Source organism: Bombina bombina, chromosome 6 (assembly GCF_027579735.1).
Source record: "Bombina bombina isolate aBomBom1 chromosome 6, aBomBom1.pri, whole genome shotgun sequence".
Classification (NCBI taxonomy): Eukaryota; Metazoa; Chordata; class Amphibia; order Anura; family Bombinatoridae; genus Bombina; species Bombina bombina.
Window position 1 is genome coordinate 952244926 of NC_069504.1, and position 18442 is coordinate 952263367.

The following is an 18442-nucleotide window of genomic DNA, read 5'->3' on the forward strand; positions in this document are numbered from 1 at the left end:
ATTGTTTAACATGAAATCAGTACATCTGGTACACATTCTAAGATGGGGTTCCACCATGGCTTTAAAACATAATGAACACAGAGCTTCCTCTATGTCAGACATGTTAGAACAGACTAATAAAGAGACTAGTAAGCTTGGAAAACACTTTAAATCAAGTTAACAAGCAAATATATAAAACGTTACTGTGCCTTTAAGAGAAACAAATTTTGTCAACAGTGAAAAAAGGCAGTAAAATAAACGAAATTTTTACAGTACATGTAATAAGGTAACAGAGCATTGCACCCACTTGCAAATGGATGATTAACCCCTTAATGCAAAAAACAGATCAAAAAAACGACATAGACGTTTTTAAAAACAGACACAAGAAAACTGCCACAGCAGAGCTGTGGATTACCTTCCCTATAAACGATTTTTGAAGTCTTTTTAGCCCTTTAGAAATGTCCTGTAGTATTCATGGGACTGCTGAGGGAATCTAGATGATTCATTTTGTAATTTTAACTGCGCCTCCCACTCATATTACAACAGTTGGAGGCTTCAGTTAACTGTTTCTATTCAAAATTTAAGCCAGCCATGTGGAAAAAACTTAGGCCTCAATAAGTTTTATCACCAAACATATGTTAAAAAACGATTAAACATGCCAGCAAACGTTTTAAAACACATTTTTACAAGAGTATGTATCTCTATTAATAAGCCTGATACCAGTCGCTTTTACTGCATTTAAGGCTATACCAACATTACAGTGTTATCACCAATGTTCGTTAAAAAACGATTAAACATGCCAGTAAACGTTTTAAAACACATTTTTATAAGAGTATGTATCTCTATTAATAAGCCTGATACCAGTCGCTATCGCTGCATTTAAGGCTTTACTTACATTACTTCGGTATCAGCAGTATTTTCTTAGTCAATTCCATTCCTAGAAAAATATTTTACTGCATATACCTTATCTGCAGGAAAACCTGCACGCCATTCCCCCTCTGAAGTACCTTACTCCTCAGAATGTGTGAGAACAGCAAATGGATCTTAGTTACGTCTGCTAAGATCATAGAAAAAACGCAGGCAGATTCTTCTTCTAAATACTGCCTGAGATAAACAGCACACTCCGGTGCCATTTGAAAATAACAAACTTTTGATTGAAGAATAAACTAAGTATAAAGCACCACAGACTCTCACGACCTCCTATCTATGTTGAGGCTTGCAAGAGAATGACTGGATATGGCAGTTAGGGGAGGAGCTATATAGCAGCTTTGCTGTGGGTGACTCTTGCAACTTCCTGTTGGGAAGGAGAATATATTCCATAAGTAATGGATGATCCGTGGACTGGATACACTTAACAAGAGAAATATATATATATATATATATATATATATATATATATATATATACAGTATATATAAATGTTGAATAGTAAAAATATAGAACTAGATAACAAGATAATAAAGTTATAAATCAACTAACATATGGTTAATGTTAAAGGAACAGTAAAGTCAAAAGTAAATTTGAATGATTTGGATAGAGCATAATGTTTTAATAAACTTTCCAAATTTACTTATGTCATTAATTTTGCTTAGTTCTCTTGTTATGCTATCATTGGTGAGTTTAGGAGTGTGCACTTGTCTTTAGTCATCTGGCAGTAATTTTTGCAACAATGTTTATAGCAATATTATATGTAATTGCAAACTCTGCTGCCATAGAGTGTCTGTAGCATTTGACTGTATGGCAGCAGGGTTTGTCACAATGTTTTAGAGCAATGTTATACATACAAAACTGCTGCCATAGAATGCTACAGACACTCTCCTATGGCAGCAGAGTTTGCAAATATATATAATATTGCTATAAACATTGTTGCAAACACTGCTGCCATATGGACATTTGCAAGCTCCCGAGCTTACCTAGAATCTCTCTTTAACAAAGAATACCAAGAGAACTAAGCAAATTGACAATAGAAGTAAATTGAAAAGTTGTGTAAAATGCATAAATCTTCTGTGCAAATCCACAGCTGGTTAATGAAATTAAACTAAAGCACTATGGGGTCAATTTATCAAAGCGTCAATCTCAGTGAATTCACCGGCGTCAATACACTCGCCAGACATTGCTGACGTGGATCTGAATACGATACCCTTATTTATAAAAAAGCCGTCAAAAACACGCGTGTCAAGTACGGTGTGAAGAGGATCGGACTGTTGTTAACTAACAGTCATCAATGTCGCGGTTATTCAGGTTTTTCCCAACTTTATTTATACCATTTCATTACTGTCCATGAACAAGCACATTTCTCTGAAGCTAATCTTTTATTTTTCAACTGTTAATGTCCAAGAAATAGCTACATTTATACCTCAACAAACAATATCTCATAGAAAGTTATGTTTATATTTATTTATTATATGACAAACAATATCTCATAGAAAGTTATTTTTATATTTATTTGTTATATGATATGATACTTCACATAAATTAATGTGTATTTGTATTTCTAGAAGTCATGATATGCTTTTATCTCATATTTTTTGTTATAAATGATTATTAAAGCTAGAATTTGTACATATATCTTTGCACATACTTGTATGTATGTGTGTATATATATATATATATATATATATATTGTGTGTGTTATGTCAGAAATCTTTTGCAAACATATTTACATGTCCCTAAATTCTGTTTTTTTGTTCTAAACAATGTTGTTTTTCATATCTTTGTGTTTATTTATACCACTATATGTGTATTTATTATTCTGAGCAGGAATAATTGCAAATATAACATGTAATCAGGGTATCATATGTATTTATTTGCAATCAATGGATATTTTAAGAGCTGGGCCAGTTTTCTCTCCGTATCTGTGTAATCCTTCCTGATTGTAATCTAGTTTTAAAAACCACCCCTTCACAGGTGTTATAAAATGGGCTGGCATATAAAATGACATTTCTTACTGAAAAATAAATTCAAGAGAGGGAAGAAATACACTGAAAATAGCATGACAGTAAAGAGATTATTTTAATTTCTGCTGTATCTTAATCATGACAGTTTAATGTTAGGTGGGTTATCCCTTTGAGCTATCATTTTAAGATTATATTGAATCAAACATCAATTCGAATTTTAAAATCCTTGTCTAAAATATCACTGTGTGTCCTAATGTCAGCATCAATGTTTATCTTCAATTCTAAATTCGCATATACATACATTTAAAGTATAATACACAATGTAAAAAAAATGGCACTTACTGATGAGTGATTAATGACACAAGTATCAAGCAGTTTGATTCATTAGTGATAGTTTAAAATGTATATTTATTCAGATTGGCTGATGTCATAAATTATGTGTTTATGCATATTCTAATCAAAAGTGATTGAAAAATTCACTAGTGTGTGGGTTGTTTAGGAGTTTGTGTCATAATTGGTGCGAAAAGTGTTGTGTCAAAATTGGTGCGAAGTGGAGAGTGGGACTTGTATTACGTGGCTTAAACATGGTGCACATAGATTTTTCACAAAAAATAAAAAAGAAGTTAGCTATATTATGTTGTGTATTTATTTCATTTTTATCTCTATATCTATTAGTGCGACAATTTTGGGGCAAACGGTTTCAACAAATTTGTAGAAATAATAATGTCCCCTTGCTTTGTAATGAGAGACACATGTGTAGCATAATCCATAAGTAGTAATGTATTTTTCATTTTTATCCCTATATCTACTAGTGCACCAAATGTGGAGCAATAATATTGTTTGATTTAGAAAGGGTATACAATTTTAATAGAGTTTCGAATTTACTTTTATTATGTAATATACTTCATTCTCTTGCAGCATCAAACATAAGCTTTCTGTGTTTTCAGACTCCCATTGAGTTCTATAGCATCCGCGACCTCAAGGTTGGCGGATTGAAAACTAGGTACGCTGCATCGGAATAGACGCAAGCGTACCTGTTAAATGTTTGATAAATTGAGAAAAGTGTCAAATAGAGTTGAATGTGAATTTGAAACATCTGTAATGACGCAAGCATCGATCTGCGTCGGATTGAGATTACGGGATCATATTTTACGTCACAAATTTCAACATTTGCCGATCTTGACGCTTTGATAACTATGGCAGATCAATTTGGCGACAAATACGATGTGGAATTCAAGCATATTATCAGTTGACGCTTTGATAAATTGACCCCTATACGTTAATTGGATTCAGAATGTTATCCTAGATATTTTATTTCTCTGAGGTAAAAAGTAAAAATAATGCATACACAGTAAAGAAATAAGCACTGTATTTTATGCATTAGTGTGTTACATGTACAAACTGTAATTACATAGTAATGCTATTATGATATCCACCCATTTAAAGGAACATGAAACCCCAACATTTTCTCTTTAGATTTATATAGAGTATACTATTTTAAACAACTATCAAATTTATTCTATTAAAAAAATTGCTTTATTCTCTTGTATTCCTTTTTGAAGGAGCAGTAATCCACTAATGGGAGCTAGCTGAACACATCTGGTGAGTCAAAGACAAAAGGCCACCAATCAGCAGCTATCTCTCAGTAGTGCACTGATGCTCCTGGGCCTATCTAGATATGTGTTTCAATAAAGGATACAAAAAGAACAAAGTAGATTCGATATAGAAGTAAATTAGAAAATTGTTTAAAATGCATGCTCTATCTGTTTCATGAAATTTGAATTTTGACTTTACGTTCCATTTATAGATATAGTGAGCACAATTGCATAAAGGCCTTTACTGCTTAAAAGAAGCCAGATTTCTTGTTTTTTGCAAGTAGCTATGAGAATACAAAATACAAAGTTAGATTATTTCATTTAACTTTTTTCTTTCCTGGCAGGATTTCAACAAATTCTTATTTTCCTGTTATTTTTACTTTAATATAAGACATAGTTATGACTTTGCAACATTCAAAATCTGAAACACATTTGTTCATGCTATCTTTAAATTTAATATTCAATTCAAATGTTTCTAATTCAAATATTGCATAATTTAAATCAAAATATGTACTTTTGGAATTAGAAAAATTCAAATCGATATATTTGTAATGGTATTTCTAATGTTCTCTTTAAATTTAATATTCTAATTATTCAATTTTCAAAATAGAACTTCTAATAGAAATTCTAATCAATATATTTGTTTCCATTATGTACCAATTTACTAGATTCCCTACCACATGAACTACTGAACTTCTGAATAGTATTTGTTAAATCGAATGTTAAATTCTGAATTTTTAATGTGGATATTCGATCTTATTATTAACATTCGAACGAAAACTAAAGTAACATTCGAAAACTGGAACTAACATTTGATTACCAAATTTTAATGAATTTTCATTCTTATCAACATTCGATTGTCCAAAACGAATGTTCACGGGACTGTTCGTTGTACCAAGCGAATTACACTTTCACCACATTCGCCCATCCCTACTCAGTAACCAGCAAAATGTTACCTTCTTTCCGCTACCAATGAGCCTCTGGAGAAAGGCCGAGCAGGTATCATTTCACTCACTGAAGCTTGATGGTGTTTCTAAGCAGGAAATAAGCGATGAAAAAGGAACATTTAAATGTTACTCATTCAAAGACATAGCAATAGAGTATTTTGCACAATAAACAATTAGACATCATCCACGCTATGAAATGTCAGCCTGACAGAATCCATAAAAAAAAAGATTATAATTAGAGTAATAAAAATATATTGCATGGAATTTCTCATTAAAGGAGCACTAAACATAGCAGAATTGAATCATTGACAGATATGACAGAAAAAGACAATGCAATATGTAATATGGGTATATATCAAATTCCTAGTCCCCAGATTAATTCATTTGTGGACTTGACCTCGGACACATGCAGTACTTTTCAGCCAAGCAGGTCCATTAGATTAAGGAGATTAAAAACAATTGCATCAATAATGTGGTAATTATTTTCACCCATTTTAAAATATACCTAAAAAAGATTAATGTTTTTAATTCAATATTCACGTTAACACACCTTTGATATGAAAGGCATGAGTGCTTGTAATGCTATCCTATACAGCCTCTATGCTGGAATATATAAATAAAATACCAATCAGCAGCTAGCTCCCACTAGTGTAGGATATGTGCGTATTCCTTTTCAACAAGGGATACCAAGAGAAAGAAGCACATTTGAAAATTTGAGTGTTTTAAAAGTGTTTTAAAATGACACGCTCTATCTGACTCATGCAAGTTTAAATTTGACTTTCCTATCCCTTAAATCCAATTTTCCTTCCCCCTTTATTATGTGACAGCTATCAGCCAATCAAAAAATGCATATGTATATATTGTACACTTTTGCATATGCTCAGTAGAAGATGGAGCCTCAGAGAGTGTTTATATAAAAATACTGTGTACATTTTGATAATGGAAGTCTATTGGAAAAAATTCTGTTGTGATTCAGACAGAGTATTAAATTTTTTTAAAAAATGTTTAATTTACTTGTACTACTAAACGTCCTTTGTTCTCATGGTATTATTCTTTGTTGAAGAGATATCTAGATAGGTAGTGTGCACATTTCTTGAGCAGTACAGGGAAAACATAAATGGAATAAATGCCTGTATTAATACCTTAACATTTTCAATATGATATAGAAAACGAATTGTCTGTTTGGGTCTGTAGGTTGATGAAGATATTTTCATGCCTCTGTATCCCGACTAATACTGAACATTTCAATACTTAAAGGGATAGTAAACCTACATTTTTTCTTTCATGATTCAGATAGAGCACGCAATTGTAAGCAACTTTCTAATTTACTCCTATTATCAATTTTTCTTCCTTTCTTTTGGTATCTTTATTTAAAAAGCAGACATGTATGTATGGCTAATTGTAACCACCAATCAGCAAGTGCAACCCAGGTTCTGAACCAAAAAAGGGCCAGCTCTTAAACAAACATTTCTACTTTTTAAATAAAGATACCAAGAGAAGGAAGAAAAATTGATCATTGGAGTAAATTAGAAAGTTGCTTAAAATGACATGCTCTATCTGAATTGTGAAAGTATTTACTATGGGAAAGCTGTCTAAACATAACCAGGAGAAGACATTACACTTCCAATGGTGGACGTAGAGCTAAGTCTTCAAATGTTAATTTTCAGTTCTTCTCTCTAAGTATACAAACTGAGATAACATAAGGAGGGTTTGTGTGTGTGTATAAAGAGTGATAATGTAAGGAGAATTACTAGCAAGCTTCAATCAAATGAAAGGCAACTTGCTAATAAATATGTTATGGATAATGCTACAGAGGTCTCATATGAGACTGGTTTGGAGAGGGTACAGTCCTTTGTAAATCTCCATATTGCACATTTTCTTAGAACATGTAGTGCTGGGGTTTCAGTATACATTTAAGCACCATGCAAGAAATGTCCTTGCACTAAAAGCCCCCAGTTGTCTTCTTATTTTGTACCTTTTCCTGAATAGCGCTCAAGCTGTGAGCTAACCCTGAGTTGTACATGGGATGTTGCCACTGAGTGGTACCAGTAGGTACATGCCAATAATAGGTCCCTGAAGTGTCGCGGATGGTCCTCCATCCAGGTGGTAGGTCAGGATCTGCCTCCAAGTTCTGATCACTCCAAAGGTTGTCTAAAAAAATAGGTAGAGAATATGTATATTATTAAAACAAATATATTTATCAGAAAAACATAAATTAAAATAGCTTGGTTAACAATAATATATGCAATAATGGTTGCAGATATAATATGGAAGGACTGTTTATAGATGCAGCATGGAAATGGTTAAATTTTACACCAACTTGGCTCCAGATGCTTTATAGACTGCAATTTTGCAAATGTTAGTGAATAGCCTTATTTATTAAATTAAATTAAACATGGAAGGTAAGTAACACACAAAAAACAATGTATAGAAAGTTTTTTTTTAATAATATTTTTATTGAAATAATTAGTAGTTAAACAGAATTCAAAATAGTGTGCTGTTTAAAATACAATACGTTGTTAATACTTGTTACAAGCTTTAGATAGTTGTTGCAAAGTGTCCATTTTAAGTGTCCTGATATGGTGCCATTTAACATCTGCCGGACAATTGCTGTTGCTCATACAATCTTATACATATTGAAAGAAAAATCAAAGAAAAAGATAACATAGGTAACATACATGGCTCTCCGAGCATCTACAAAGTGATATGTCAAAAAATGTAATAAGCTTCTCACCCTGGTAAAGCGCGCTAGGTACAGACTAGATCCCTGTATTTATGCCCCTAGCCTGGGCAGTCTGCTCTGAGTGTCTTTTACTTTTAGTCCACTGCTCTAGCATAAGTTCATGTGTGTCTATCATTCCATGTTTAATGTGGTGGTATCTTTCTAGGTGAATCAATGTATCTACCTGTCTTTGGCATTCTTCTATTGAGGGGGCTACTCAGGACTTCCAATGCTTAGGTTTTAGTAACTTAGCGCTGTTCAACATGATCAGCAGCAGGGCTTTGCTCGCTTTGTCATCAGGCTTAGGGAGTGAAAGATACAGCAGTGTTTTTGGGCTATTTAGCAATGGTTTCCCCAAAGTGTTCTCTATGTGGCTGAGTATACCCACCCAGTAGTTGTCTAACTTAGGGCAGTCCCACCATATGTGGGTTGGCGATCCGTCCCCTCCCAGACTCTCAAGCATTTGTCTGAGGCATGTTTGTATATTCGTTGCAATCTGCTAGGGGTAAGGTACCATCTTGCCAAGAATTTGTAGCTGGACTCTTGCACCCTTGTAGATATTGAAGCCGTTTTGGTGATTTGGAAGGCTGTCTGCCACTCTTTGTGTGATATCTCAATTTGTAATTCCTTTTCCCATGCTTTTGTGTATGATGGGAGAATTTGTGAATCCTCTGCTAGGAGTAATTTGTACGTTGTAGAGATTGTATGTGCCGTGGGGGTATTTCGTAGGCATAAGCTCTCGAGAGGGGTGGGTCGCCCCGTGAGGCTATGTTTGTGTTTATGTGTCGCGAGAAAATGGTTTAATTGTGCGTGTGAGTACCAGCTCATAGTAATGTTGGGCATTGTTTCCAGGATATTGCAATGTGTTTTAAGTTTGCCCCCTGTAAGTAATGTCGCAAGAGTGCAATCTCTGAAAGGCTTTTCAGGGTCTATCTCTTGCTCTGTGTAGTTCCATGGTACTGTGGTGTTTTGGTATACAGGTGTCAGTGGTGAGTATTTTTAAAATATGTTCATCGAGGTGTGAATAATCCTGTCCCAGATTGTGTAGACGTCTATGAACAATGGGTATGTTGTTGTTGTTACTGGTCTATCCTTCTTCAGGGCCCAGGCCCTCAGGCCTGCGTTTCTTGTATTTAAAATGTTGCAATCTAGCTGTACCCACAATTTGTTAGGGTCATTGAAGCACCAATCAATATGTTTGTAAATTTGGACGTTTGGTACTCCAAGGTCCCCCCTGTCCCTTGGTAGGTAGATTGTTTTCTTGGTTACTCTAGGTCTGATTCCCCCCAGATGTACTGTTCCATGATATTTTGTAACTTATGTAGGTAGTTGACTGGGAGGGGGACAGGTGTAGTTTGGAGTAGGTATAGTAGTCTGGGGAGTAAGTTAATTTTTTTTTTTTTTTTAAATTCTTTATTTATATATCCAGCACTGAATAAGGCAACAAATGATATGTACAACAAAATTTGCAAGATATGATGACAATAATTGCTACCAAAGACAGTACTGTATTTTCTTCTATAATCTATTAACATAGCTACTCCAGACATTACTTGTCTTCTCTCTCTCCTCATCTAACTTCTTATATCTAGTTACCCTAGGAGTAAGTTAATTTTTATCACATTGATCCGCCCCGCCCAGGAGATTGACTTGTTTATCCAGCTGGACAGGTCGGTAACTAAAATATGTTCTAAAGCTTTAAAATTTTCCCGAAAGATAACCTGGGGGTTTGGGGGGAGGTACATTCCCAGGTACTTCATTTTGACTCTTTGTAGTCTCAGGGGACAGTCCTGTAGTGCCATGTCTAGGTCGTCTGGGTGATACATAATATTTATTAGTTCCGATTTTGTTATGTTAAGGTGAAAGTTAGAGAACCGTCCGTAGTCCCTACAGGTAGTCAAGGTTTTATTGAGTGAAGTATCAACATTGGTCAGAGTTAGTAGGATATCGTCCGCATACAGCGCCAGTTTATGTTCGCATGATTTAGTGTGTATCCCCGAAATTTGTGTATCCCCTCAGACCCTCTGCGCCAATGCCTCTATTGCCAAGGCGAAGAGGATAGGCGAGAGAGGGCAGCCTTGCCTTGTGCCATTTCTGATGGGAAATCCATCAGATAAGAGTCCGTTCACCTTAACTCGTGCAGAGGTGTTCCTGTATAGTGTAAAGATTTGGTCTATGAAGGTCTCGCTAAATTTCATCTTTGTCAGGACTGCTTTTAAAAATGGCCAATGCACGTGATCAAAGGCTTTTTCAGCGTCCATCAAGACCAGTACTAATGGTATGTGTTGATGTTGGGCGTATGCTACCAACTGTAACACTTTCAGCGTATTGTCTTGCGCCTCCCTTCCCGGGACGAAACCCACCTGATCTGGGTGTATCAATTTAGGTAAGAACTTATTAATTCTGTTTGCTATAATTTTGGCGTATATTTTAATGTCCGAATTCAATAGTGAAATGGGGTGAAAATTCTCTGGTTTTTCCGGGTTTTTCCCCTGCTTAGGGAGTACAGTTATATTTGCCTCCAACATTCAGTCTGGGAACCCTCTCACTTTCAGTAATGAGTTTCATAGGGATACTAATGGTGTCAACAGGTGGCGCATGTATGTCTTGTAGTATTTAATTCCTAGCCCGTCTGGGCCAGGACTTTTGCCATTTGGCATTGATTTAATGCTGATTTTGACCCCGTTGCTCGTAATTGGCATGTCTAAGGATTCAATGCCCTCTGGAGATAGTGTGAGTAAGTGTACCTCATCTAAATATTTGTCTATGTCAATTTGTGTGCTGTAATTTCTGATGTTGTAGAGTTTTTCGTAGTATTGTCGGAACGTCTCTGCTATTTTCTCGCTGTCATTCTGTATTTGTCCTGCCATGTTGGTCAGTAAGTGTATATACATATTCAACTGTTTTCGTTTTAATGCTTTGGCTAACGATGACCCTATCTTGTCATTCATGTCAAAATATTTTTGCTGCAAGATTGAGGCCTTTTGCTGATATATTTTAGTAAGGTGGTTGTTCAGGTCGATCCTAACTTTAGTCAGGGATTCTAGTATGGTCGTGGAAGAGGGGGCTTTTTTCAGTTCCAATTCCCAATATCTGATTTGGGACAGGGAAGAATTCACAAATTGTTGGTTGTTTTAAGTTTCCCTCGCCTTAAACTTAATAAACTCACCCCTCACCACACATTTGTGGGCTTCCCATACTGTAGATGTGGGCATGGTGTCTGAGGTAGTAGTGTCTCAGGGTCGCATCTATACCTGAATTAACCAGTCTAGAGTGTATTCATCAAGTCTCCATAGAAGGGGCGTGTGGGCATGTCTGGCCAAGATAATGTGCATTGTACTGGTGCGTGATCGGACCATGTGATTCGGAGAATGCTGGAACCCTCTACTAGCGACAGCCCCAGCTGATCCATTATACATGATGGGGGGGTGAGTAAGGATTCACTGACCTCCACACATCATGTAGCCTTAGATGAAGCTGGGTGTTTATAGCTTTAATCACCTTTTGTGGTGTACCTGTCTTGCCTGCCGAGGTGTCCCATATGGGGTCTAGTGGTACATTGAAATCCCCTGCTAAATATAGTATGCCTTTCATATGTTCTAGCAGTATCTGTGCTACGTGTTTGAAAGCTATGTGTTGCCCCTGATTAGGGAGGTATATGTTTGCTAGCGTGACATATGAATTGAACAAAATGCCTATGACCAGTATGTAAGAGCCATTGGGGTCTTTGAATATAAATGTTGGTAAAAAGGGATCGAATTCTTGATGAAAATTCCCACCCCACCTTTCTTAGAGTCGCTAAATAGAAAGTTCTATACCTATGATTTACAAATTTGGGCTCTCTTCCTTTTTTAAAGTGGGTCTCCTGTACATATAAGATAGCTCCTGCTTCCCTGTGTAGTTGATGGAATGCTATAGACCTCTTTTCTGGGCTATTGAGTCCCTTGGCATTAATTGAAATCAATTTAAGTGGGTGTGGTTGCATCTTTCCTGATTCTATCTGCCTCCTGCGGTGTGAGTGTGGGGCGTATGTCAAGAGTATCTTCCCACTGGGTAGTGTGTGTAAGTCAAGTTATTTGCTACACTAGGGTGCCTAGTTTGTCTCCTCCCCTCTGAGTACCAATACGCCAGCTGTACTATAGTGTGTGAGATGTATGCAACCAGGTGAGGTGCGACAAGTATGTACAGCAGCGCAGAAAGAGTGAACCAGTATGAACAGTCAAATAAATTGTGCAGTAAATGTAAACAGTGCAAAAAAGAATTGACAATGAATAGAAATATCACATGAAAATAAGCAGTGAGTAGAAATATCACACGAAAATAAACAATATAACAGACAGGGTAGTATCCCCACCTCCAAACCCAACATTTGAAATAAAAACATGTATTTCTCTTGTTAAGTGTATCCAGTCCACGGATCATCCATTACTTATGGGATATTAACTCCTCCCCAACAGGAAGTGCAAGAGGATTCACCCAGCAGAGCTGCTATATAGCTCCTCCCCTAACTGCCATTACCAGTCATTCTCTTGCACCCAACGAATAGATAGGATGTGTGAGAGGACTGTGGTGATTATACTTAGTTTCATACCTTCAATCAAAAGTTTGTTATTTTTTTTTTTTTTTTTTTAAATATTTTTTATTGAGGTGAAAGATAAAGTAGTACATAGTAACCACATACATAGGCCTCCAGCCAGTGGGGGCGGTTTAGAAAAGTAGACATCACTGTTTATACATAGAGCGTTACAACAATAATAGAAGGCATGCAAACATTTCAGACAATAAGAAACTAATAACCATTAGCAATTCCAAGAAATGTAATGTAATCTAAGTGGTTAATGAACCTGTGAATCAACCTCAGATTTTAAAATTTTTGGTATATAGGACCCTTTTTTAAGTCCTCACATCTGTATCTTCTTATTGAATTCAATAACATATAGGGTTAAATAAAAGGTACTCTTTCTCATTTTTTCACATATAAATCAAAAGGTAAAGTCATACATCTGTAAAAACGCGTCTATACATAGCGTCAAGTAGGAAATAACATCACGTTCATTAAATAGCATATATATACATACTTGATCATTTGTGAGAGAACATGTTCAGGTTAAGTAAGAATCCCAAATAACAAAACAAGGAAATCTAAAGCTTGAAATAACAGTATGTTAACCATATAAATTATATGAAACATTAACAACCACATGCATAACAGCAAAAGGTTCCAGTTCTTTGATCTGATCTTGCTGTCTCTTACAACTAAGAACCATGGGATACACGGCAATGGCAATATTTATATACAAGTAGAATTAACTGTATGTTGAACATACTTTGTCTAGGCGCGCCATAATCATGGACTATAGGAACTCATGGTCATTGAATAGTAATATGAAAACCTTGTTTTATAATACAATACCATTCAAATACAAATCATCCCAGTCATATTTTAGGACATAAACGCTAGTTTACATCTCGATAGCCTAAAATAGCAGTGGTGTAAGTGCCAGAGATGGTTCTATGGCTGCAGTATTCCCCATATGGTTAACAGAATCAAAATATCCGAATAAATTGAAGCTGTTCCTAGGAACAAGTAAGATTATAGGTAGTGAACTGTTATGGATGTATTTATAGACGTCCAAGCATCAAGTTATATAAGAGCATGAAAAAAAAATACTAAAGCCGGAGTGTCCCTTGAACCAGTCCATAAGTCACAAACCGGTTACCCTATTCCGGCTTTCTCAGGCGGAAGCCTGCATCCTGTTTTGATAGAAACGTTCTGTTCACTGGGCCAGGGGAGGCAGAGGAAGATAGTACTGCAGGGCTGTATATCTGTTGGTACAGCGGCTTCGGAGCAAAACAGCCGCGGTGGGATTAGAGGATCTCTGCTCATCTGTATATACGAGCGTCCGACACTCCTCTCTCTCCAGGGCAGCCCAACAGAAGAGTAAGGCGTCAATATCAGGCAGTCAGGGCCCCTCGCTCCCCACCATAGCCCGTCAGGTAGGGTATGAAAATAGTCCCGGGGGTTGCTCTGTATGGGTATTAAACTGTCACATGTATAGGCCAATTGGGGTACCTCCCATGTCTCCGGGTCTGCCGCTTTACCCATGGCCAAGCTATCCCACAACATCTCACCACATTCGGGTTCCCACTCCCGCTGCTCTGCGATCAATGGTGCATCTGTAGGTACTTGCTTATGATCCGGGGATTGCACCGCAATGGGTTTAGTACTCTTTCCAAGCCGCTCCAGCTGCCTCCCCAGCTCCACCTTGAAATCTGCAAAGAGGGCTTGCAGCACTTGCTGGATATCCTCCATGTTAGGCAGCGGCAAAATCCAAGTAAAGTTCTCTCAATAAGTCCTGAATATAGCGCAAGGGCTTAGAATGACGATAGTATCTGTGTACTTTCAAACCTTTACTCAGGTATTTTTAGGGGGGGTAGATGAAGGTCTAGGCCGCGGGAGGGCCTCCGCTGTATACCTCCTCTAGCATGGTCTGCTGGGCTGAATTGTCGTAGGAAAAAAATATATAAGTTCGTTCCTTAGATGTTTAAATAAACTATTCCCCTCAGGGATGCTATAAATTGTGTGGTAGTTAGGCAATAACCAGCGGTTTGAATTTCACTAAATAACAGCTCGAGTTTTAAGCAGCCATCTTGGGCGATGGTCAGGCACGCCCCCAAAAGTTTGTTATTTTATAATAGCACCGGAGTGTGTTATTCCTTCTCTGGTAGAATTTGAAGAAGAATCTACCTGAGTTTTTCTATGATTTTAGCCGGAGTAGTTAAGATCATATTGCTGTTTCTCGGCCATCTGAGGAGAGGTAAACTTCAGATCAGGGGACAGCGGGCAGATTAATCTGCAAAGAGGTATGTAGCAGCTTATTATTTTCTGACAATGGTATTGATGAGAAAATTCTGCCATACCGATATAATGTAAACTCAGCCTTAAATGCAGTAGCAGCAACTGGTATCAGGCTGTCATGTATGTATATTTTACACTTCAGTATTCTGGGGAATGGCACTTCACTGGAATTATACTGTATGCATAAAACTTTAGCCTAATTTGCAGGGACTAGCAACAGGCTTTTTAATAACACTCAATTTATTAATGTTAAACGTTTTTTGCTGGCATGTAAAATCGTTTAATTTTCTGAGGTACTGGGTGAAAAAATGTTTTGGGCACTATTTTTTTCCACTTGGCAGTCGTTTTATTTAATTTATGACAGTTTACTGATCTCTCTCACTGTTATGTGTGAGGGGGAGGGACCTTTTTTGGTGCTTTTGCTACGCATCAAAAAATTCAGTCAGAAGTTTATTGTCTTCCCTGCATGATCCGGTTCATCTCTACAGAACTCAGGGGTCTTCAAAACTTGTTTTGAGGGAGGTAATCACTCACAGCAGAGCTGTGAGATTGTAGTTGACTGTGATAAAAAAACGTTTATTTCTGTATTTTTTTTTTTTTTTTTTTCTGCTATCAGGGTTAGTTATCCTTTGCTAATGGGAGCAATCCTTTGCTAAAATTGTGTTTTTTACAAAGATTTGATGCTATAACTTTTCAGTTTATTAATTTTCAACTGTCATAACTTTTTCTGTGCTTCTTATAGGCACAGTACGTTTTCATATTATAGTAAATTACTTGAAAAGTATTTCCAAGTTGCTAGTTTATTTGCTAGTGTGTTAAACATGTCTGATTCAGAGGAAGATATCTGTGCTATATGTGCTAAAGCCAAAGTGGAGCCCAATAGAAATTTATGTACTAACTGTATTGATGCTACTTTAAATAAAAGTCAATCTGTACAAATTGAACATCATTCACCAAACAACGAGGGGAGAGTTATGCCGACTAACTCGCCTCACGTGTCAGTACCTGCATCTCCCGCTCGGGAGGTGCGTGATATTGTAGCGCCGAGTACATCTGGGCGGCCATTACAAATCACATTACAGGATATGGCTACTGTTATGACTGAAGTTTTGGCTAAATTACCAGAACTAAGAGGTAAGCGTGATCACTCTGGGGTGAGAACAGAGTGCGCTGATAATATTAGGGCCATGTCAGACACTGCGTCACAATTTGCAGAACATGAGGACGGAGAGCTTCATTCTGCGGGTGACGGTTCTGATCCAAATAAACTGGATTCAGATATTTCAAATTTTAAATTTAAGCTGGAAAACCTCCGTGTATTACTAGGGGAGGTGTTAGCGGCTCTGAATGATTGTAACACAGTTGCAATACCAGAGAAAATGTGTAGGTTGGATAAATATTTTGCGGTACCGGCGAGTACTGACGTTTTTCCTATACCTAAGAGACTTACTGAAATTGTTACTAAGGAGTGGGATAGACCCGGTGTGCCGTTCTCACCCCCTCCGATATTTAGAAAGATGTTTCCAATAGACGCCACCACACGGGACTTATGGCAAACGGTCCCTAAGGTGGAGGGAGCAGTTTCTACTTTAGCTAAGCGTACCACTATCCCGGTGGAGGATAGCTGTGCCTTTTCAGATCCAATGGATAAAAAGTTAGAGGGTTACCTTAAGAAAATGTTTGTTCAACAAGGTTTTATATTGCTACCTCTTGCATGCATTGCGCCTGTCACGGCTGCAGCAGCATTTTGGTTTGAGTCTCTGGAAGAGACACTTGAATCAGCTCCATTAGATGAGATTACACACAAGCTTAAAGCCCTTAAGTTAGCTAACTCATTTATTTCAGATGCCGTAGTACATTTAACTAAACTTACGGCTAAGAATTCCGGATTCGCCATTCAGGCGCGCAGAGCACTGTGGCTAAAATCCTGGTCAGCTGACGTTACTTCTAAATCTAAATTGCTTAATATACCTTTCAAAGGGCAGACCTTATTCGGGCCCGGGTTGAAAGAAATTATCGCTGACATTACAGGAGGTAAAGGCCATGCCCTGCCTCAAGACAGAGCCAAACCTAAGGCTAGACAGTCTAATTTTCGTTCCTTTCGTAATTTCAAAGCAGGAGCAGCATCAACTTCCTCTGCACCAAAACAGGAAGGAGCTGTTGCTCGCTACAGACAAGGCTGGAGACCTAACCAGTCCTGGAACAAGGGCAAGCAGGCCAGGAAACCTGCTGCTGCCCCTAAGACAGCATGACTCGAGGGCCCCCGATCCGGGAACGGATCTAGTGGGGGGCAGACTTTCTCTCTTCGCCCAGGCTTGGGCAAGAGATGTCCAGGATCCCTGGGCGTTAGAGATCATATCTCAGGGATACCTTCTAGACTTCAAATTCTCTCCCCCAAGAGGGAGATTTCATCTGTCAAGGTTGTCAACAAACCAAATAAAGAAAGAGGCGTTTCTACGCTGCGTACAAGATCTTTTATTAATGGGAGTGATCCATCCGGTTCCGCGGTCGGAACAAGGACAAGGGTTTTACTCAAATCTGTTTGTGGTTCCCAAAAAAGAGGGAACTTTCAGGCCAATCTTGGATTTAAAGATCCTAAACAAATTCCTAAGAGTTCCATCGTTCAAAATGGAAACTATTCGGACAATTTTACCCATGATCCAAAAGGGTCAGTACATGACCACAGTGGATTTAAAGGATGCTTACCTTCACATACCGATTCACAAAGATCATTACCGGTATCTAAGGTTTGCCTTTCTAGACAGGCATTACCAGTTTGTAGCTCTTCCATTCGGATTGGCTACGGCTCCGAGAATCTTCACAAAGGTTCTGGGTGCTCTTCTGGCGGTACTAAGACCGCGAGGAATTGCGGTAGCTCCGTACCTAGACGACATTCTGATACAAGCTTCAAGCTTTCAAACTGCCAAGTCTCATACAGAGTTAGTACTGGCATTTCTAAGGTCGCATGGATGGAAGGTGAACGAAAAGAAGAGTTCTCTCTTTCCACTCACAAGAGTTCCCTTCTTGGGGACTCTTATAGATTCTGTAGAAATGAAGATTTACCTGACAGAAGACAGGTTAACAAAGCTTCAAAATGCATGCCGTGTCCTTCATTCCATTCAACACCCGTCAGTAGCTCAATGCATGGAGGTGATCGGCTTAATGGTAGCAGCAATGGACATAGTACCCTTTGCACGTCTACATCTCAGACCGCTGCAATTGTGCATGCTAAGTCAGTGGAATGGGGATTACTCAGACTTGTCCCCTACTCTGAATCTGGATCAAGAGACCAGAAATTCTCTTCTATGGTGGCTTTCTCGGCCACATTTGTCCAGGGGGATGCCATTCAGCAGGCCGGACTGGACAATTGTAACAACAGACGCCAGCCTACTAGGTTGGGGCGCTGTCTGGAATTCTCTGAAGGCTCAGGGACAATGGAATCA

At 37.8% G+C, this 18442-nt stretch overlaps 1 protein-coding gene across 1 annotated transcript in view; it reads right to left on the bottom strand.

The window, feature by feature from the left end:
* The window catches only part of APBB3 (amyloid beta precursor protein binding family B member 3), a 139954-nt gene extending 125501 nt beyond the window's left edge, over positions 1–14453 (bottom strand). The window contains exons 1-3 of the mRNA XM_053719590.1: positions 14273–14453; positions 7394–7569; positions 5428–5504 (exon numbers count right to left, since the gene is read on the bottom strand). Of these exons, the coding sequence (XP_053575565.1) occupies positions 5428–5504; positions 7394–7569; positions 14273–14453 (434 nt within the window). The remainder of the gene's footprint in view (positions 1–5427; positions 5505–7393; positions 7570–14272) is intronic.
* Positions 14454–18442: the final 3989 nt, after the last annotated feature.